The sequence below is a fragment of the Gobio gobio genome (genome assembly GCF_949357685.1).
Source record: "Gobio gobio genome assembly, chromosome: 6".
Taxonomy (NCBI): domain Eukaryota; kingdom Metazoa; phylum Chordata; class Actinopteri; order Cypriniformes; family Gobionidae; genus Gobio; species Gobio gobio.
The window spans coordinates 14,844,420-14,867,699 of NC_137102.1; the positions used below are offsets into that span (position 1 = coordinate 14,844,420).

Here is a 23,280-nt window from a genome sequence, read left to right on the forward strand (position 1 = left end):
AAGCTGTCGAAGACTCAGATCAGGCTTGAAGGAGTGAAGAGATCCTCTTGGCTCCAAAGCAGAAACATAATGCGATGTTGCCAGCGTACTTCCTTATATACCCACGAGGTGGGGCGGAGTTACGCATGCAAATTCCGCATGCCCATGGCATTGGCACTGCCATTGGGCGCTGTTGAATTCTCGAAGATGATTGGCTTCTAAGCGAAACCCCCATTCGTTAGTCACTAACGTACGTCGTAGTGACTGAACGAAAGGGAATAATTTTTTTTAAAATATGGATATTTTTCATACACAAACGCATCGATTCGCTTCAGAAGGCCTTTATTAACACCCCAGACCCGCATGGAGCACGTTATTTGACGGACAGATGCATTTTTTTTTATGGACTTCAAAAACTGAGCAACTATTACTGCTATTTTAATGCTTGGATTAGACAGAAATTTTTTTATATAACTCAGATTTTATTCGTCTGAAAGAAGAATGTCATATAAACCTCGGATGACTTGAGGGTGAGTAAATCATGGGCTAATTTTCATTGTTGGGTGAACTATCCCTTTAAGTGCTGTATAGCACCAATTTTGGTGCTTCAGTGGTTCTTTTGTTAAGGTGCTATATAGCACCAAAAGTGGTTCCTCTATGATTCATCGAAGAACCACTTTTAGTGGCATATAGAAACTTTTTTTTTTTAGATAACTTCCTGTTACACTCTCTTTCACGAGAAACAATCTGACCTTCAGCACATTAATATACATGTACGGCAGTGGAGGAACTGTGTGTGTGCCCAGCAGGGATGTTCAGACCGCCCTGAGAGAGTGGTGAAACATGTATAAGATGGAGTGTAACACTCATTATATAACAGCAGTGCTACACGGTATAGTCCAAAATGGAAGAACACTGAACACACATTTAAGATAACACACCTACTGCAGAAGCAACGTATCATTCAATACATTTTATCAGACAAGAGATTTTATATTATAACATCACTAAAAGGAAACCTTAACTCGAGTTCGGGAAATGACTTGCTGTGGCATGCCATTTATAATCTCCTAACTTGTAAACACCATTTCCCTGCTTGATATCAAAGTAAAATCAACTCAACTGAAGAAATCATTTACTTCTCTCTTACCCAGATAACAGTACAACACAGATTTGTAGAAGCAGAAGCACACATTTGAGCATACTGTTTTCTCACAATATGCTGTGATTGGCTATATATCAACAGTATCCAAGCACATTTCCTCATTCATTTCAAAATAGTAAAGTTTAAAGCATTAAACACTACTTCATATGAGTTACATTCTGCATACAATTTATATATGTTTAATAGAACAGTAGGTTAATTGAATACAGTATCCAGTGTTGCATCTACAAAATACAGACTTCCACACCCACCACATGTTATATTCCATATCCATGAAAGCATCGCTCAGTTATACATTCTGAGTGATGTTTTTGTGATTTTATTGTCCACATCATCTCCAGTAAACATATAATCTAGTTTTCTAATCCATTTTTTTTTTTAGCCCCAGGGCTGTAGATTATGAAGAAAACTGCAGACAAACAGACTTGTCAGGGTATATTACATGCATTGAAGTTTCCAGGACACAATATCTCACCACTAATATTAGCAATAGGCACAGTCTTAAATTTTATTTGGATTTAATATCATCCTCCATTGTTGCACAATATTTCTCCATTCTCCAAGTGTTTCCATTTATCTGCTGAAAAAAACATGATCAAATATGATAGTTTGAAACTTTGCTCCCTTATTTATTTATTATCTCTTCAGACTAGAATGTACTGGAGGATAATTATTTATAAATAATCCAATAGGTCAAAAGGGCATGTCTGGTTTTTGTCTTTGAGGCCAAATATGTAGGCAGTTAAATCATGAAAATATCATAATGATGCACATCTATGTCCCTCTTTCCCTCAATTTTCCTGTCTTTGCTCAACCATTTTATCCAATACCACGTCAAAACACATAGATACATTCCCTTTATTTAATTGCTTGTACTATTAGTTACTATATAAGTTAGTTTATTAGCTACTGTAAAAATTGCCAGGTTTAATGTTTCTTATTTTCTATATAGCCTATTGATGTCACAACTTTTACATTGCAATGTGCACACAAACAAAGGGTTTGCAACACTGTTTACCACCTTCCATTAATAATTATTCACTTGTAGCCTACACATAGAGACAGCTTAGGTCTAAATGCAGTCTTCGAGTGTCTGCAAAAGGCACACACACAAAAAAAGGCGTTAAAAGTAAATAAATATGCGTTGCGCTTAGAGATGCAGATGCAAACATTGCTGAACGGATGCATGGCCTGCGGTTTAGTGTGCGAGGAGAGTTTGCGGGGACGTTTCCGTAAACACACAGTGATATCAGACGGGCGTATCGCCACCGCTGCGCATGCGCACAGGACTGGGGAATTGACATCGCGGAGCAGTACTGCAATATCCATCGATTCGCGACCGAAGATTATCCATCTGCATTCTCGCAAGACTGGTACCACCTGTACATATTAATCCATAACAACTGTGCCATTCAAGCAATCATGTCCATGGGAAGTGACTTTGGGAACCCTTTACGGAAATTCAAACTTGTTTTTCTAGGAGAGCAAAGCGGTGAGTCTTTGGGTTTGCCACGACTGGGTTTGGACACGAACCCATTAACCTTTCAACACATGCATGAAGTACATTAGTATGTTGTTCTGAATCTTCTGTCCATCTGCTTGTTTGTAGTGTTATTTAAACGATGTTATCTCCATATCGAATACCTGTCAAACAAGTCGGTTGCATATGTTTAATTTTTGATTAGTCACGAAAATGTATAGCTATGCAGCGTCATTACACTACCAAACATCCATCTGTGAATATAACCTGATATAATCGTTATTTGAGCAACTGTTATGATTGTCACTTGCATTTTCCATTGGAGGCATCGTATTATTGATCGCTTATATTCTAGCGCAGTCTAAATCGCTCAAAACAAATGGTATGAAATATTTCATTCGAAAGAAATGTACATCGCCTTATTTGTATAGATGTCCCTGTAAACATCCACTGGTTTAACGTGTCATGAAACAGAAAGGCGCAGAGGCTTTTCATTTCCCGTGTGTCTACAGGAGACACACCCAGGTTGGCAGTCAGTGTCTGTGGGATTCTTCAGCAGAGCAAAAATAAAAACCTCATGCATCATTTTATGAGCAGTCATACGACCAGCCTATATAATGGGAATAAATATCGTGGTTTATTCTTTTGGCTGGATGATAGTCTTATCAGTGTCACTGACTGTCACTGTCGGTGTTTGTGAAGACGTAATCAGACGGGCATTTGAGATCATGTCTGTCATTTGATGACTGGACATGCAAACATTGCAAATGATAACACTGAACATGGCGTCACCGTAAAGTTCACGTGTTCTTGAGGTATTTTTTGCCTTGAGGATGCATGCATTTGCTATACATTACCCAGTAATAGCTCCTGATACTGTGGTTATGTCTTCATCATTCACTGTTCGTAAGGAGAAAATGGACAGCCAGTCAGACAGAGGGCCCTATATGCTGTATGAAAGAGCATTAGATTTGCGATAAGTGATATTTGGTTTTAATAGCAGAAATTAAGACTGAATTAACAGAGACGGGCGTCTGAATGCTTATCTACGAGAATCAATCCATTTCAGCCTGGGTATGATGATAGATATTACCACGCCTGCTAGAAAAATAATTTATCCAGGATATGTCAGCTTAATGAAAATTCTCTCATCATTTACTCACCTTTATGTTGGTGAACCTTGTTGGAGATGTTAGGACATTCTCAGTCACCACTCATCTTTTCTCCCCCCATACAATGTAAGCGAATAGTGGCCGGAAAGGAAGTCATACATGTTTAGAGCAACATGCATGATGGGAGTAAGTAAACGATGACATGTTTTGGGGCGAACTGTCCTTTAACGTCTGAAGACCACTTGTCTTCTGCTGTCCATGGTCCTGAATCCAACTGCTGGTCAGATTTGGTTGATCTTGTTTCAAGATAAAAGCAGAATAACCCTCATTCTAAAGCCACAGAAGAATGGGACCATTATTCCCCCTTGTTATATGAGCTCCAGGATAACTGTTGGCATTGTGCTTTTTGATGATTTTAGTATCTCAGTTCAGCCTGACAAACAGGCCTGACCAGACAGGCCTGAAAAAAAGCAGTCCTGAAATGTGTATTCAGGAAATGTGCTGTCACAGTGGCTCGTTGCACTGACGCATTTTTTAAAGCTATTTTTCACGTCGTTGTAACTCAACATAACAGTGAAGTCCAAATGACATTCTTTGTGCAATCCTTAAGACAGTGTACAGTCATTTGAAGGACGGAGGGTAAGACAGTGCTTTGTTTCAGCATATGTTGCAGCATGGTAGTCTAATTCAATTAGTCAAAACACAGTGTATTGGGTTAGGTCAGGACAAACAAGACATTAATTACTTCACTGTGTGTGATTCATCTAAATCTGAACGTTATCCTGTTTTTCTTGGTTTATGTTACAGTTGGGAAAACATCGCTGATAACAAGGTTCATGTATGACAGTTTTGACAACACTTATCAGGTATATCTTGTTTTTGTGTGTGTGCATACATTAATGTAGAAGTTTACAAATTAAAGTTTTTCAGATGTCTATGCTATTTTGTATCTTACTTTGAATCTTATTGTCATTACAGGCAACTATTGGAATTGACTTTTTATCAAAAACCATGTATCTGGAGGACCGAACTGTAAGAAGCTTTGAAACTAATTATATTTAAAATATATATATATATATATATATATATATATATATATATATATATATATATATATATATATATATATATATATATATATATATATATATATATATATATATATATATATATAAAATTAGTGCAGTTCTCAAAATGTATCATTATTTCTACAAGTATGTCTTGTGTCTTTTTTGCAGGTGAGGTTACAGCTATGGGACACCGCAGGGCAGGAGCGGTTTAGGAGTCTTATCCCGAGTTACATTAGAGACTCCACAGTGGCTGTGGTGGTGTATGATATCACAAGTGAGCACACACTCGTACACACTTTGAGCGATTAAACAATATATGTAAAAGCATCTGTTTTTGTGTTGCCATGTTGAAAAAGGCATTTAACAAAACCACTTGATGCTCCAATTAGACTAAGATTTTTTCTTCTCTTGCTCCAGATGTCAATTCTTTCCAGCTTACCTCCAAATGGATTGATGATGTCAGAACAGAGAGGGGAAGTGATGTCATTATCATGCTGGTCGGCAACAAAACAGACCTAGAGGAAAAGAGGTGGAGTCATTGATAATATTAACTAGGGCTGGGCATTGGCACAATTTTCATGATTCGATTTACAAGCTTGCTATTCGATTCAGTTTGTTTCAATATCGATTAATTTAGGCCTATCAGGTACAATACACTGCAAATTTCCTCAAGGAAAAGATTATCTAACTAAATTATACAGGGAACCCTAGTTGGTTCATCACTATTATATTAAAGGTTAAAATTAATGGATTTGTAGACTACTTACATTTAAATTACACATAAGGACTATACTTTTTTTTTAGTTGACTAAGGAGTTTTGAATGGCTTTTCTGAACAAAATGTAAGATTACGTGACATTGTTTACAAGCTGTTTTTTCCACGTCTTTCGGCGGTTGAAACTGATTGAGCGATAACATGTGACATGATAGGGATTTTGGTTAGTTGTACTGTATCCTTCTAGCCTGACAAGCCAGACACACATCAAAATGTTGGGTCTGGGAACACACCATTGGCAGGGCTCAATCCTGCTCAATCCGAGGGGCGGGATAAACGGTTGTCTTTCAAATTCCCTCTGCACGCAATAGGATAGTGCTACAACCAACGAGAGCAACGAAGAAGGTGAAGCGGAGCTAGTTGATAGATTCAACTTTCGCCGTATCCAGTCGGCAAAACTCTGAACACATCCTCCTTTCTTAAGAATGACTTCAGTGCCGTTCTTTGTTCTTTTCTCAAAGAAAAGCTTAACTCCAAGTCTTCCAGAGTCGCGGCCAAAGCCGATTCTAAAGACCGCTGTTCGCCAGCTTCTTTGTTTACAAGTAACTTGCGGAACCGCCGCAACTCTACCGTCATTATGTTAAGCCCGCCCACCGACTCTATACACGATGTGATTGCCCTGACCAGAGTTTGGTTTTTCCAGCTCGCAAGCCAACGAAGATTTGCTTAGACTACCCTGGCTGCAAATTAGATTTCCTGCCACTAGGGTGCGTCTATTTCATGCTGTAACTAGTAGTAAAGCGGAAAAGCGGTCACATGCGCTTCGCACTGCCGCTTCACTTGAACTGAGATGCTACAGCGATCTGTCACCCCACATTAAAGAGCGCCAAAACGTTATTTATTGCTTGAATTTTGTAATTGACAGAATTTGAAAGCTAAGACTTTATATCAGAAATAACAAAGATTTATTGGATGGAAGGCACACTACAAAGCTTTGTTCATCCATCAGCTGAAAACAGATTCGTGGAATTTAAGAATCGATATTGGTTCTTCAGAATGATAATTATTTAAAATTGAGAAATCAATATTTTTAACCCAACCCTAATATTAATATTACATTTTTTTTGTGCTAGAAATTTTCATTTGTAAGTGTCACTACCGTATCCATTCTCATTTTTGTATTTAAATGTATTCAGTTTAAATGTAATGAGTTTAATTTACTTTAATTGTAACGCATTATGATGGTATTTACTCTGATAGGCAAATCACTATAGAGGAGGGGGAGCAGCGGGCCAAAGAGCTGAATGTGATGTTTATCGAGACTAGTGCAAAGACTGGCAGCAATGTTAAACAGGTGAGTCTCAGAGGCAAATGGACTTGATCCAATAGAGTAATTTCATTGAGCTCATGCCCTGTAACATGACACATGGAAAGATCTAAAAAGATTTGATTTAACCACTGAATTGTTGCCCAAAGGGCTTTAGCTGTACCAATCTGCTCTGGAAAAACAATCTTTGTCTAATTTCATTCTCTTTCGGTTTGGTTTAACAGTTGTTTCGGCGAGTGGCTGCTGCTTTGCCCGGAATGGAGAGCTTGGATGATAATAACAAAGAAGGAAGTATCCTTGAATGCATGACATTTAAAGGTGATATGTGTTGTTTTTGAGGATGTGTCCCAGCTTAACATGCAGAGAGTAAACCAAATGAGTAAGCCATTTTTAGGTTGATTTTCCTAGAAAGCATAAGCCCTTGGTGCAATCAAAACATTTGTTTTAGCATCCTGTCCATCCAAACACTACAACATCGTCTCAACCAGTACTGTGATTTAGGGGCGGGACTCTCTGTCGGTTCGACCAATGGCAGATGAAATTCAGAAAACAAGCATTTTTTCCATTCATGTTTTCACTAGTGTAACCAAAATTACACAACTCACTCAACTCAATTCAAGACAGTCAACATGCAATTTCCTCATCTTATTGTGCATGATTTATAGGAGCACATATATTCTAAAGAAAAAAATATTTGTCTCTCTACCGACTGCCTGGCTCTTTTTCCAATAACACCAACTTTTCATTTTCATAATAAAATCAATATTCGCTATGCGTTTTTTTCACCCCAATTACAATAGATTATGGAAGTAAAGATACATTTAATAAGACACATGTAATAGGAGATAACAATAATAGTTTAAATTGGTGTAGGATTTGCTTTAAAACTATTTTCACTCAGAAATTGTAAGTATAAAATCAAAATCAAATCAAAATGTATTTATAAAGCACAATAAAAACAGTAGTTGACCACTGTGCTGTACAACACCTTGCTAAAGATGTAAGAATAAATGTAACCAATATAGAACGTAATGCAATGAGAAGGAGGACAGTATCAAAACACTGATAGGTGAAGGATCCTTATACTCTAGGGAAAGTTATAAGCCTGGGTAAAAAGATACGATATTAACTGGGATTTAAATTCAGATTGAAGAGACTAAGAGAAACCGGAAGAATGTTCCACAGTTTCGGCCCGACAATAGAAAAGGCCTCTCAACTTTAATTCAATCTGGATCTCGGGACCAACAGCACTCTTTGCTCAGAAGACCTCAGAGATCTAACGGATGTATTTGGATTTAAAAGATCACACAGAGATATCCAGGAGCCGTTCCACTGAGAGCTTTAAAAACAAACAGTAACATTTTGAACTCAATTCTATAACAGACCGGCAGCCAGTTCAAAGAGCATAATACAGGGGACATATGATCATATTTGCGGATGCCAGTCGGAAGGGTAACTGCACTTTAGAGGGCAGTCGTGGTCCAATGGTTAGAGAGTCGGACTTGTAACCTGAAGGTTGTGGGTTTGAGTCTCAGGTCTAGCAGAAATTGAATAACCAGCGCTCTCCTCCACCCTCAATACCCAGACTGAGGTGAGACCCTTGAGCAAGGCATCGAACCCCCAACTGCTCCCCGGGTGCCGCAGCAATATGGCTGCCCACTGCTCTGGGTGTGTGTGTGCACTTGGATGGGTTAAATGCAGAGCACAAATTCCAAGTATGGGTCACCACTTGATATTTGATTGACTTATTCCAATATATAGGGAATTACCATAATCAAGCCGTGATGACACAAAGTTTTACTGCACTAATTACAAATAAATTGCAAATAACACTTTGTATTAAATGTGAAATCTTTAAGTAGAAAGACTGAAATAGTATTTTCTTGTAAAAAAGTTTTATTTACAACTGTGTAGAGGAAAGCTACCTAACACCATTTCCTTGATTTCCTTGACACACTTCTCCCTCCCAGTGATCGACATCAAGCTGGACAAACAACCGGATCCTCCGGCTACTGAAAGCGGGTGCTCCTGTTAGTAGAAAGCGGTTCGGACCTACATTAACACCACACGCTTGTTCTGTTGCTTCCTATGGGTCCATGTCCTGTTGAACTTTATGATCGGATATAGGCTTTTTACATCTATCTGAATGGGTCTAAAATTATACTCCTCAGTTGCAAGAACAAAAACAACAAAAAAATCGACACTGTCTGTTCAATTGCCAAAATAATATCATAGGTAATTCAAAGTGACTAGCTAACAGATTCATATAGGACAGGAAGTGGCATGTGTACCATCTTCGGACAAAAACATTCAGAGTGGATTATCGGTTGTTATGTTTTGTATTTTTGTACATTACAAAAAGCACTAAATGATGCCTTCACAAAAAAACGAGTTTAAGATTCAAGGCGGATGGCAGAGTAACTGTCTTTCGTCCATAGCATGCATGTAAGACAACTTTTAGAATCTGTCATGTCTTTGGTCCATTCGCATCAATAGTAACGAAACGAAGAACTTAATGAAAAAAAGACAAAAGAGAGAGGCCCTGTTCAAAGTCTTAGTGTGGGTCTGTGTTATACATCCTACATGCTAATCCAGTACCAGCCTCCATGAGAGGTGTGCGTACTAACCTGGCTAACCTTTAAAGTGCCGTGGCACTGTTACAAAGAACCAATGGATTTTTCTGCTCGCTTCATGTATACACTTTAGATCCGCCAGGCGGTACTGTATTGTATATAGTATTTATATTATTGTGAACATCCATCATTTAGACGTGGTTTATGTTCACCTGTACAAATGTTTTTTTTCTTCTTTTTTTAATATGACAAGGGCTTCACTCTTATTTTGTCGGTCTCACCTGTAGCCATACACTGGTAGTAAACTATTATTTATCATTTGGGCATTTTGCTATTGCCTTATACCGTTTTACTCATTCATTAGGAGGATCTTTTCTGAAAGAATACTATTATTCCCGGTAAACCCCTTCGGATATTTTACACAAATATGTGGGTTGATTTTTAAATACAATATTATTATTTTGCAGCTGACTAGAACTAAAAAGAATGCGACAATTGTCATAATTCATCCGGTTGGGGCGAGAAAGGCGATTTTGAGGTGAGCCTTAGGAAACAACAGATTTTCATTTCAAATACATGCACTTTGTTATGGGTTCTGACAAGGAAATGTGTGGTTCACCACATCATAAAGTGATGAAACAGACAAATGATTGTTGTATCCCTCATGTGTCTGTGTAGTAAAGCTCTTGTAGTCTCCCGCACATGTCGAATGGATGTATAGATTCAAATTCAAAATGTTGCAGGTGAACGATTTCGTCTCAGAGAATCCTAAAACGCGAAGACCTTTTTAAAAGCGCACTGAGAGAGAATGAACCCGCCTGTAGTCCACTCACGACTTTCTGGTTATTGCAACAGTACGTTCAAGAAATGTGAGTTGTTTACAAAACTCTGGAAACATAGTATCTTTAATATTTAATGTATTTGTTTGTTTTAGATTTTGAATTGTTTACATAAATGCACTGATTAACACCACTGATTGTATAGAGATTAATTTAGGATATATTAGGTATTTATAATATATTTAATGTTAGTGCGAGTTTCTTTCTGGTGCCAATACTTCTAATAATTCAAAGACAAATGGACATGAGGAATTACTGTGACTGAATTGTTGGTACTAGGCTTGACTTTAGCTTCTCGGATAATTGAAGGGGCCGCTGATATTAACCACGGGGAGGGACTGATGTTAATGAGTTTTGCATTAACAGTGCACAGAGTATGTCATCTTTCACGTTCACATTTCTCAAGCCTCCGTTTCCTCTTGTTTGCTTTGTCATCTTTCACTTTTGTACACTAGTTGTGCCTTCTGTTATTGTGGCATCACAATGCAAAGCTTTCATTGTATGGCTACCTGAGAACACACACGTTGTAGAAGGGAGGTCGCTGACTGGATGGCCAGACAACTGACGGATTTATGATGTTGATCTGTGATGAAATTGTTGTATTCACACCATCTAGCCAATTCACAGCGGTTGAGAAGAATTGCAGAACAGTCTCGCGCAAGCGGAAGGTTGTATGTAAGAACAGGAAGTTGCTGCTGATAGTGTGAGGGGATTGAATCTGTCAAAGTGGTTTCGGTAGGGTTGTGTAGAGCAGTGTAGTTGGCTCTTTATTCACTCTGTAAGGACATTTATGAGCATGACATCTGTCTGAAAAAGTAATCAATAAAATCCATGTCTTAATACCATACTGTCTACTGCTACAATGCTGAGTGTGATATTGATTCAAGCTGTTCAACTGCTTTATAAAAAGGTGTGTACATGTTCGATCAAGCAAAAAAGAGGGAGACTATTTTTGTGAAAATTTAAGACAAATGATGTGTTCTAGGGTTCATTTAAAGCTGAAAGCAATTATAACTTGTTGGAAAATCTCAAAGACTAATAATTCCCACACAACATTACAAATGCTGCATTAAAGGGATAGTTGACCAAAACATTTTTTCAATTCTGTCATCATTTACTCACCCTTATGCTATTCCAAACCTGTATGAGTTTCTTTCTTCTGTTGAACACAAAAGAAGTAGGAAAAAATAATACTATGGCTACCGTCAACTGTCTGGTTACAAACCATTCTTCAAAATATCTTTTGTGTTCATTAAACTTTTTTGGGGTGAACTATCCCTTTAATGGCTAATCCACATCCAGTACATTTATCGAGATGCACAGAGGCTGGGATTCCCCTTGGCATGGAAACTATAGTCCTCAGGAGAGACAGGTGACTAAAAGTAGATGGCTCACATGATCGAGAAATCGTTTCTTGCCCAACTGTGGACTTTCCAAGCCATACCGCACAAATGCATAAATGAGCATAATGCGGACAAATGAGGGGCAGGTCTTTTTATCCAACCTACGAGGTGCGAGTTAGTGTTTTAACTGTAAATAGAAATTCAATGTCACCACTTATCACAGCGGGACTAAAGGTCTTATGAATCAATGGCCCCTAGAGGCCAAGAGCACAAGAGCCATTTATCCACCACAAATAAGGCACGTCAATCACTGACAGCCATCACACCAAATAAAAGGAAACCAGCTAGGAGATTACAGGTATCTCTAGTCCTCATCACCAGCATCTGTTGTAAGTACTATGTTCATTTTTTAGCGTGTTTAACGTCAGGCATAAATCTTTACGTACCATAATTTCTAAAGGTTGCATGACGACTGATAGTTTTTAATTATTTAGAATAGAGGTCTGAAGCATTACTCGCAATTACTGTTTTTTTGTGAAAAATAAAAAGGTTAAACCAAAATACAACATGTATTGATTTAAGTTTTCCTCATTAAAATGTATGGTAAGACTTTATTTCCCTGTTACACATCTTACATGTACTTACTATAGTAAACAGTAAATTATGCATAATTACAAGCAAGTAACCCTAATTGTGCAGTAAGTATGTGGAGTTAATTAATATTACTCAGTATTTAAACATAATTACACTGTAACAAGGATATCTTAAAAAAAAATAATTGGTCAGTTTAAATACAACACTCAAATGTATCATTTGTAACAAGGGTTCCCTTATCTCTTTATCCAACATGGGGTCCTCCCTGATTTGTTTAAGAACTATTTACATGTTCAATAAAAATAATGGAATCTATTCAAATTTATATCTGGAGAAATATGCTCTCAGAACCTCAAGGCAGTGTGAGTTTAGTTGTGATCTATACTGCAGAACTCCAGTACTCCATGTGGAAGCATGTCTAGGGTGGAAGGTTACGGAGAGTCTGACCTGCGCTCACAGCTACGAGCATGTAGGACTGAGATCGCCATGGCAATCCATGATCCTTTCCCACTGCTGTATGGGCTGGCGGATCACAACATCATCTCTGAACAGATCCTGAGGGTGAACATTTTCATACAAAAGCACTATTAGCACTTCTAATCGGATGATTGTACAGTTGTAAATAGTTCCTGAAATGCTAAAAACAACAAACTAATACTATCACCGAATTATAAGGAGACTTTAGAGCGGAAGAAAAAGGATGGGATCCACAAAGCTGTCTACTCACTGCTCACTTTGCTATTGGACCAAGACGCTACTGTTCTCCAGGCCTTCTGGAGCAATCTCTGTAAAGAGTACAACAAGGAGTGTTATCCAAAACTGGAAACCCTGTTTATGAACCTCCCCAAAGGTACAGTGCGCAGGCCTGGCAAACATACAATAAGTGGGTTGGAGGATAATCACAGTTTAAGCGATGTTAATCTCATTTGGCAGGGTTAAAGCAGATGGCCAGTGGGACACGCTTGGTCCGCAGCCAGTCAGGAAAAAAGAGAGGGGTGGCCGAAAAACACCTGACCCACCGGTCCCATCACCACACCAAGAAAGCCATAACCTCCATCTCAGGTAATGGATACCGGCATACAGAGGAACTTCATCATTCAGGTCATATCAAAATGGTGCAAAGAAGGGTGTCATTCCTGGCACTACAACTGTATAATTTGATAGTAAGTTCAGTTTTCGTTTAGTTAATGGATAAACCAAACAAAATTGCAGCCATCCTTACGAAAAGAAGTTTATAAAAGTGTGCTGTTAGTATATTTACTTTAAACTAAAAGTAAGAAAGTATACTTTCTTTCAGTCTACTTTTTATGTGCTTCTTAGAAATAAACCTTGACTTATACTGACATAAAAGTCTAAGTATTTGGCCTATTCTTGTACTCAATCTTCTGATCGAGATACTTAAACGTATAATTAAGTATTCTAAGTATACTTGGCTTGTGGTTGTGTTTACTCGTTTGATTGAGTAGCCTATTAAATACTTACACACATAGTTTTACATACTGTCTTTTTTATAAAATATCGATTTATAAAGAAAACAGGGGGTATTCCAGAAAGCAGGTTATGTGACATACCTGGGTATGTTTAAAGGTAAGTAAGCGGATAACCTCAACTTTCATTTCTAAAAACGGAGGTAAATTTCAGGGTATGTAAGTAGCCATAGCAACTCACTCTCTGAACATAACCTGCTCCGGAGAACCGGGAACATATTCCCGGACACGTTTTTTGGAACCAGCATACCTCGAGTAAGCAAGGTTTGGGTTAATCAACCGAGAGTTCAGGGTATATGTGACGGTAAGTTAACCTTGATTTCTGGAATACCCCCCTGATATCGAATAAAGAATGTGCATCGGATGTGTTTTTATGCATTTATTTAATTTATGAAGGTGCTCTAAATTGAATTATATATTTTGTATAGCAATTGTACAATACTATGGTATTTTGTACATGCAACTTAGATAGTTTTATTGTAAATAAAAGAAATCATTTCATTAATTTCAACAAATGTACCATTAATACTGATGCTGCATCCATGGTGGCTTAAAGTCACCATGAAATCAAAATTGACAATTCAGGTTTTTAATGGAATATTACAGTACTATTTATAATAAATTATTTATCAGTGCACAATTTATTTTTCTAATTATTGTTCCCTTGTAATCTTTAATGAAAATAACTTCCCCTTATCTCTTCTTTTTTTCTGATGACATGTTTACTGGCGCGAGTGCGGGACAAACTGTCACCAATCAATTCTCATTTTTTCTTGTTTGCGATGCGATTTCACTAGGATATTAGGCTGTCACAATAGGGAAGAAAAGACTATTGCAACTTTTGTTTCACACTCGTAATTACAACTTTCCAACTCGTAAATATGACCTTTCCGACATGACTTTAATGCAACCAATAAATCTGACACGTGCCAGTTTGAATGGGCATGATTTGATGCTTCTGGGTTCAAACACGACTCAATGTCTATACTGTTCCAGGAAGCCAAGGCAAGCCGATGAGGAAGACAGATGGTGCAGCACTTTCTCAGGTCTCAGTGGGAAACGGTAATCGCCTGACGCTTGTGTAAAATGTGTCATTAGATGACTATGTATTATAGTAGACGAATGAGATTGTGCATGAATAAACATAACTCTCAAAACGCAGGGGTCCAGGCCGTATCTACCTCAGTTCAGAGGGCCGTGGCTGTATCTGCCAGTGAGCATCCCACTGGCTGCGGGACAGTGGAGGGGATTCTGATCCAGCAGGTCATTGAGTCTGGTGAGCTCAGCACACTAATACAGTATTGCCAGACTGTGATGAAAGCCTTTACTTAGCTAATGCTTTAGCTCTTAGCGTGGGTTTTGATAGTGTAACCTTGCCATGTAAACACTTTGGCGCTTCACTTTGGCAACATAGATGTCTCAGTTGCGCTTTCCTGCAGGAGGTGCCAAAAAATGCATCAAGGTTGGAGGAGAATTCTACTCTTCTGGCAAACTGGATGAGACAGCTGGAGTGCACAAGGCACAGCCTGCACAAAACTATAGTCACCAGCAGGGAGAGCCAAGCACCAGAGTCATGGATGTAGGTGACCAAGATTCATGGAAAAGTACACACACTGAAGATGCAAAAAAATATTATGTAGGCATAAGTGGTCATAATGTGTACCTGATATGGTAGGTAATTCAGTATCATCACGTTTATGATGCATATGTTCAGGTAGAGCATAATGATGATGAGTGTGCAGTGTGTAAAGATGGCGGGGAGCTCATCTGCTGTGATGGGTGTCCTCGTGCGTTCCACCTCAACTGCCTGGTGCCGCCCCTCACCTCCATACCCAGGTACAGAGCAGTCATGTGACACAAAGGCCAATGAACAGTATTAGCATAATAATTTGAGTGAAATATTACTTTAAAAACTGAATTTCATGTCACAAATGGACTTGTACTCCGATAATTGACCTAATATAGTGCAGATTCTGAAATGATTATAATTAAGTCACAAAATCCTTAAAACTGTTTATTTCCAGGTTTAAATGAGATTTTAAATCCCAGGTTTTCAGTGTGGTTTCAGACTTTTGGACTCTGCATCAGTGTTTCTCACGCAGGGGACCAGAACCCACTAGGGGGCCTCAGTAAACTTGCAAAAGGAGCTGCTGGATGACTTCAAATCCAGTACATAATGAATATATTATTAATGATACAATTAATGGTAATAATAAATATATCATATTATTAATAAATCCTTAAAATGTTATGCAATTTTAAGAATGATGTAATTATTATTAAAATATATTATTATTGATACAATTAATATTAAAGGAACAATATGTAAGATTTTTGGATTAAAATATCCACTAGAACAATGTTATTTATTTTGTTGACTTGTTTAAATCCAGAGAAATAGGCAATTTTAACCAGGACATGGACCATGTCCGTGCGTCGACTATCAATGACATCATAACCGAGTTACCCTCGATTTCCTCTGTTTTATTTTGTAGAAACCATGGAAACAGCAAAGACGTTTTAATATATTATGTTTTATTAGACAGGTGAGCACTGTTTGGATACATTCATCGACAGAAAACTGATCATTGTTATACATCTCAACACATTAGTCTTATTGTTTAAATCTCGTTTTCATGATTTACCGGTTTACATGGTTTATCTTGTTTACTGCAGAGTATCATTATAACATAACTTTCAACACACTCAAAGGTACCGTATTTTCCGGACTATAAGTCACACTTTTTTTCATAGTTTAGCTGGTCCTGCGACTTATAGCCAGGTGCGACTTATATATCAAAATTAATTCATACTGACTGACAAGAATAAACATTTAGCTACGTTTACAGCCGCGAGAGGGCGCTCTATGCTGTTCCTGTAGCCTACCCATGAAAAAAATAACTGAAAACTGTTAACTGAAATATTAACTTAAAGACAACTGAGAAAGACTGAACACAAATAAAATGCCTCCCAAAAAGAAAATCCTATTCTGCAAATTACAAACTGCAGGTAGTAAAATATGCAGCCGAAAACGGTAATCGAGCAGCAGAAAGAAAGTTTGGAGTGAGTGAGAAACTTGTGAGGGACTGGTGAAAAGCAGAGGTTGCTTTAACTGTAATGAAGAAAACAAAGAAAGCTAATCGCGGACTGAAAGCAAGATGGCCAGAGCTGTAGGGACGAGTCCGCAGATGGGTGCTTGAATGCTCTGCCGGGAGAGGCTCAGCTGCGCGAGACAAACGCTGCCCGTTTGAATGTGTGAAATTGCTCCGCACTGCTTCTGCCCTGCCAACGCACTGCTTGCGCGTGCAGTGTGAAGCTGCCGTTATAGTCCAGTATAATGCGACTTATAGTCCAGTGCGACTTAAAAAAATTTTCCTCTTCATAACGCATTTTTTGACTGATGTGATTTATACTCCGGAGCGACTTATAGTCCGGAAAATCTAATATGATAAAACAGCGCTGCGTTACCCCACATACACATGAGCAGAAGAACCAGAAGCGGTCGTCTGCGGCATAATAAAAGCTCTGCGAAATCCAGGCGTCATCATGATATGCCTTTGTTTTGAATAAGCGACCTCTAGCGGGCGAAAAATTACATACATAAAATACATAAAAATAAGAACCTAAATCCAACCCTAAATACCCCCCCCCCAGTTTATGTTTACTTTAAAAAATACTTTAAAATGAGTAGCCTTATCATCTGTAATTATAGGGCAGACTCATTGACTGAGATGTGCATCTCTCACTAGTTTTAGAAATGTGTTTGTTTTCAGTGGAACATGGCGCTGTCATCTATGCCAAAGCAACAGAGCGAAAGACAAGATATACAACCCCTTGCAGGTAAAACATGACAAGATTCCCATTCAATTTATTGAAAACAAAATTTCCCATTTCCATTACAGTTGGTCACACATATGCGTACAAAATGATGAGCAGGGATGGGAGATTATTATTGGTAGTTATGGCAGTAGTAACTTCTCTGCTTGTATTTTAGCCCACAGTTCACCCTTCAGTGACAGAGACAAGCTCCAGCTCTGCTGTGGACTTCTCCTTCTTCTCCTCTCTGTCTTCCACTTCACTCTCCACAGTCACAGGAAGCATAAGCGCTCCACCCATGGGCCTACAGGTAACACTCCCATGTGACTCTATGAGACACACTGACGTGGAAACATGTTAACACCACATATATAAGGCCCGTTCATACCATAGACTGCAAAGAAAATATGGACGTAGTGTCCGTGACGTCACCCATAGGATTCTGAAGAGCAGTATTGAAGCGTAAAGTAGGGACGAGCTGGCCGTTTCCATCTTGGCAGCGCGTCACTCCCGGATAACAGAAAATGGGCAAAGAGACGGGACGTGGGTGAAGCTGAGGTGACTGACAGACAGCAGATAAATGGCTATCCACCTGTCACTCAAAGTGGCCACGCCCTTAATTATGCAGAACTCAGAATTCACCCCCCTCACAGTTGTCATGAAGGGCAAAATTAGCCGTATAGACCAAAACCACAATTTATACCATTATGTTTTTTTCTGCCGTAAAGTTGGGCAGTTTAACATGGGGCACAATGAGATTCTGCTCCCTTTTGGAGCCTGTCCCTAGCGGCCAGTCGATGAAGTGCAGTTTAAGTCACTTCCGTATTGGCTTCAAGAGAAACTGCGGGAGGTTGCCGCTTGGTTCATACCAAGGATAACTGTAACAATGAAGATTATGGAAGTCCAATAATGACCATTGGAATCACTTTCAGAATGATTTTTTTTCCAGCTGATGAATGATAAAAACAATTGCCAGCCAATCAGAATCCACCCGACTTTAAAGAGCTCAAGCATTTAAAGTGGCAGACGACAAAATTGCAGTGCGCTCTTATAATAAACAGAACTTTGGTATGGACGCTAATAAATTTACCGTCATTATTCAGCCTAAAACAAATTAAAGATCTTATTTATACACCCTGATGTCATTCCAAACATTTGAATCATATATATCTCTGACAAGTGGCAGGATGATCTATTTCAGCTATTTTTGTATTTAATCTTTGTCAGTCTTCGGATGGTCAAATGGTTGGGATCAGGATGGCTTGTGGAATTTGCCATCTCGTCCAGGGAGAGCTGCTCACCTGCCCTCAGTGCCTGCAGAGTTATCATGCCCTCTGCAACTTCTCAAAGTATTGATTTTATTGTTCTGTTATTTATAATAGAATAACTGTGAAATCTATCATGCTTTGAAGCTCAGTCTCCCTCTCTATCTCTCTTCCCCTAATTGTCTCTTCAGCGGAAAGACACGATGTAGGAATTGCTCCAGGTCTTGGGGACCCGAAAGCGAAACATCATCGAGAAGTCTTCAGGTATCTCATATACACTAAAATAACACTTTTGGGCCTCCTAACAAAACAGATGTATTAGTCTTTTTTTTATTCCCACAGGTGAGTCAACACATGAGTGACCAGGGCTTGACTCCATCAGAGCAGCTGTTCAACAGAGATGAAATGGACTCTATAATGGGGGAGGTGAAGTCATGCTTCTTAATAGTATAAAAAAATTATTAAAATGCATGTATATGCAAATATTCCTGAAGCCCCAGATGAGATGGCTAACAGTATATTTGTCTTGATAAATTCAGAGCCCTATAGATGGGATCCTGCACTGGGCTTTCCACAACATTTCACGTCCTCTTTCTGAGTCTCAAGGCTATTTCCAGTGATTCAGCGAATCAGATTCATCTCTGCTGTGCTCAAACCTCAGTATTCCTCCTCAGTGTTAGATGGACTGGCATGAAGAATAGAACACATAGTTTCAATAATGTGGAGAAAACCAATGTTGCTTTTAATATATATATATTTTTTTAGGTCTAGATCACAAAAGGTAGTTGCTACTACAGAGTGTCTGCCAATTATTGTTTGATCTCAAAATAATTTTTGTGAAAAAAATACAATATACAGTATACAATACAAAATGTAATTATCTTCAACCAAAGCTAAAATTAAGAAGATAATGTTCAACTTCCTACATTAAAATGAAACGATGTAAAATAAAAAATGTAAGTATATGTACTGTACATCAATAATGATTATTTTAAAGTAATGCTATCAAACGATTAATCGTGAATGAGTGTGTATTTATACATAATAATTTTTATTTTGGATGTGATTAATAGCAATTAATCGATTTGAAAGCACTAAAGACATTGTATTGTAAGCATGATGAAGTATATACTAGTACACTAATGTTAGTCAGGATAGATGGCATATTTAATTTTTTGCAGATGAAAATTAGGCTATGATGATAGACAGTCTTGACAATGGCATGCGCAGTACAGTAAAGTATACATCCCATTAAAAACAAAAGCTCACAACCTCTGTTTCTTGGAGATTTTCTATACAGAAAGACTTTTAAAAAGATGTTTCATCAGCTAAACAGTTGCTGTATTGTTAAACAACAGTACAATGCGTTGAACACACATCATACTTCTGTCTCGCACATCCTTTTTTTTTACTCGTCAAAAAATAAATATGGCACTACCCTGCATAAGATCTATAATGGTCCTTGGCCTGAAAAAGATTGAAGACCGCCCTGGTCTAGATAATAATGGAACCCGGATTTTGATGAAATATGTGTTGTTCTGTAATGTTAACATTCATGTGATAACCTCAAGATATGGGACAATGGCTTAAGCATAAATAAATGGATTTCCACCTTGCAAACATGGAAAACATGTTCCTATCTCTGCATCACTCTCTTCTATATTTGTGTGTGTGTGTGTGTGTGTGTGTGTGTGTGTGTGTGTGTGTGTGTGTGTGTGTGTGTGTTCGTGTGTGTGTGTGTGTGTGTGTGTGTGTGTGTGTGTGTGTGTGTGTGTGTGTGTGTGTGTGTGTGTGTGTGTGTGTGTGTGTGTGTGTGTGTGTGTGTGTTCGTGTGTGTGTTCGTGTGTGTGTTCATGTTTTTCTATCCCGGTGGGGACTTCAACCTGAATGCACAGTGACTCATGGGGACTCGTGTCACCATAGGGACCTAAATTGAGTTTCCCATGTGGAAACAAGCTTAAATCATACTAAGTGATGCTTATTTGAAAATGTAAAAATACAGAAAGTTTTATGTGATGGCTAGGGTTAGTGTAATGAATAGAATATAGAGTTTCTACAGTATAAAAGCCATTTAGTCTATGGAGAGTCCCCACAAAGATAGCGAACCAGATGTGTGTGTGTACTTGTTCAACTATCTTTGTGAGGACCGGTCTGAGTTTTAGACCATTGGAGTGAGCACAAAGAGAGTAAAGTGAGGACATTTTGGCCGGTCCTCACTTTCTGAGGCCCCTTTATTAAAGGCCTGTTTCAGGGTCAAGACTTATGCTGCGTTCCAGGCAGGTTTTTGAGCCCGTAAGTTACGACTTCAAACCACGACTCACGACTTTGTAGTGTTCCAGGCAATGCTCATTTACAATAAAGTAAAAGGTGCTTACTTTGAGGGAAACGGAAGAGAAAAAACGGCGCATAAGGCAAGAGAAGTTGTTGTACCTTTTATTTTACATTATTTGTATATTCCCACCGCATCCGTAGGGACTGCCATTGTTGTTTCGCGGGCTATGTGACGTCAGAGCTCGTAACTGGGAGTACATCGATCTAGTACGAGGTCACGGGTATGACTGCTGTTCCAGTGCACTTTCACAGGTAGAAGGTTGGAAAAACAGGTTGCCTGGAACGCAGCATTAGGGTCAAGGTTATAGTTAGGATAAGGGTAGGTTTAGGGTTAAGGGTTCAGGTTAGGCACTTAGTTGTGATGGGTAAGGTTAGTGTCAATGAATGTCCTCAAAAAGATAGATGTACAAGAATGTGTGTGTGCGTGTGTGTCTAAGTGCCCCTATGTGGGCCTTCTGTGCTCTTCAGAGAAGGGTTTTGACACATCCCATGGAATGCATGATCTGGAGCCAGCACTGTCAGTTTTCCTTTTTGGCCTCCTCAGGAGACAAAAGAGAGTGGGAAAGTAAGAGAGGAAGAGAATGAGAAAGAAAAAGAGCGCTTGGAATGTTAATGAGAACCATGTGGGACTCCTGGAAATGTGCTGTTGCTAATGTCAAAGCATAATGTATGTCAACACAGAGCAAAGCTTCTCGTTTGCTTTCATAAGGCTTCGTACAAAAACAGTGAAGTGATCCGCGCAATGGGAATTTATCAAAAGTCTCCGTTTATCGATGTGTTCTTCTACTTCAATCTTGAAAGTGCGCGAATGCTCGCTCTCGGGCAGATTCTCTCGGGCAGTGTTGTGACAGGCCAGGGGCCAGACATTGTTGGAATGTTGCAGGGTTGCTATGGATACCTGTTCTTTAAGGCCCAACAAATAAGGAGCAGGGAATGTATTACGGTGAACCCTAAATCTCAGTAGAGCATGAAAGAAAATGTTTTTATATGAGAAGACATTTGGCAATGTGGACAGCATGCATCAATGAGACAGACTGCAGGATACACTGAAAGCTGGTTCTGTTTTATCTCCTGCAGTGCCAAGATACTTCATGTTTATGATGTGTTAGTCTAAGCGTTCAGTCTTGCTTTATATATCAAAGACATTCTATATCCTTCATGTCCTATCGTTGATTTGTAAAGCCTGAAACTGGTGCCAAAGTTCTGCCTGAAAGCAATACATTGGATATATTAAAAAAATAAAGAAGGGCACAATAAGCTGACAAACCTAAACTATGGTATCTCTTAGCTTCCTTCCCGATGACAGGATCATTTCAAGGGAAAAACATTTGTGAAATGTTTAGTGTCTGATATAGAATTTAAAGCAGAGGTGTGTAATTGTATAGTTGGAATACTTTCACCTACCCTAGCCTTAAAGTCACCATGAAATCAAAACTGACTATTCTTTTTTTTTTTTAATGGAATATTGCAGTATTTATTATAAATGATTTACCCTATCTTTTTATTTATGTAACTTCCCCTCCCTCTTGCAAGGACATCTCATCTCTTCTCTGATGACATTACTGTTTAAACTGGACTTTTTCCCATTTGCTTACCATTTTGGAGTGTTACACCCCACTGCATTATAACACACTTTATTGATGTGCATATTTGAATCTATGAGGTGAGACTTATGCTGAGGTAAACACATCATGAAAACATCAGAGGTGTAAACAGAGATGTTCTAACATAAAAGGCCTTACTAATAACTTTCAAACCTGATTACAGTTCTTGGAAAAGTGATCTTTATCCTTTAAATCTAGAGACATGGCTGTGACCTGCCCAGAGGAACAAATCCCGCTAGGCCAGGGGTGTCCAAACTTGGTCCTAGAGGACCAGTGTCCTGCTGAATTTAGCTCCAATTTGCCTCAACACAACTGCCTGGAAGCTTCTAGTATGCCAACCTTCATGCCAACAATTTTTTTTTGGTTGGAGTTGAAATCTGGAGGACAGTCGCCCTCCAGGAGCCCGTTTCAATAAGGAGGTTCAACCAACTTTGAGTTAAAACTTGAACTCTGAGATGGGGAAATTCTGAGTTTTGGGTTTCACAACAGCTGAATTGGGAAAGCTAGGTTGCTGCTGGGAGAGGTGTTAGTGAGGCCAGTCTGTGTGGGTCCTAACACCCCAGTATAGTGATGGGTACAC

The 23,280-nt window shown here is 38.7% G+C and overlaps 2 protein-coding genes across 3 annotated transcripts; both read left to right on the forward strand.

The window, feature by feature from the left end:
* Positions 1 to 2,488: 2,488 nt before the first annotated feature.
* Positions 2,489 to 11,347, forward strand: rab6bb (RAB6B, member RAS oncogene family b). 2 transcript variants are annotated; one of them, XM_079820167.1, is made up of 8 exons: positions 2,489 to 2,636; positions 4,544 to 4,602; positions 4,715 to 4,768; positions 4,975 to 5,080; positions 5,224 to 5,335; positions 6,782 to 6,875; positions 7,073 to 7,139; positions 8,819 to 11,347. In XM_079820167.1, the coding sequence occupies exons 1-8, from the start codon at positions 2,567 to 2,569 to the stop codon at positions 8,881 to 8,883; spliced, it is 627 nt and encodes a 208-aa protein (XP_079676293.1). In that variant the 5' UTR covers positions 2,489 to 2,566; the 3' UTR covers positions 8,884 to 11,347. The 2 variants fall into 2 exon arrangements, with proteins under 2 accessions (XP_079676293.1, XP_079676292.1); XM_079820166.1 differs by lacking the exon at positions 2,489 to 2,636 and adding an exon at positions 4,209 to 4,375.
* Positions 11,348 to 12,611: 1,264 nt separating this feature from the next.
* On the forward strand, positions 12,612 to 20,390 carry aire (autoimmune regulator; the record flags this gene model as incomplete). Its single annotated transcript, XM_079819458.1, has 13 exons — positions 12,612 to 12,758; positions 12,873 to 13,080; positions 13,131 to 13,259; positions 14,681 to 14,746; positions 14,847 to 14,960; positions 15,124 to 15,263; positions 15,360 to 15,520; positions 17,458 to 17,524; positions 17,691 to 17,810; positions 18,728 to 18,849; positions 18,957 to 19,029; positions 19,108 to 19,191; positions 19,305 to 20,390. The coding sequence occupies 13 exons, from the start codon at positions 12,612 to 12,614 to the stop codon at positions 19,383 to 19,385; spliced, it is 1,512 nt and encodes a 503-aa protein (XP_079675584.1). The 3' UTR covers positions 19,386 to 20,390.
* Positions 20,391 to 23,280: the final 2,890 nt, after the last annotated feature.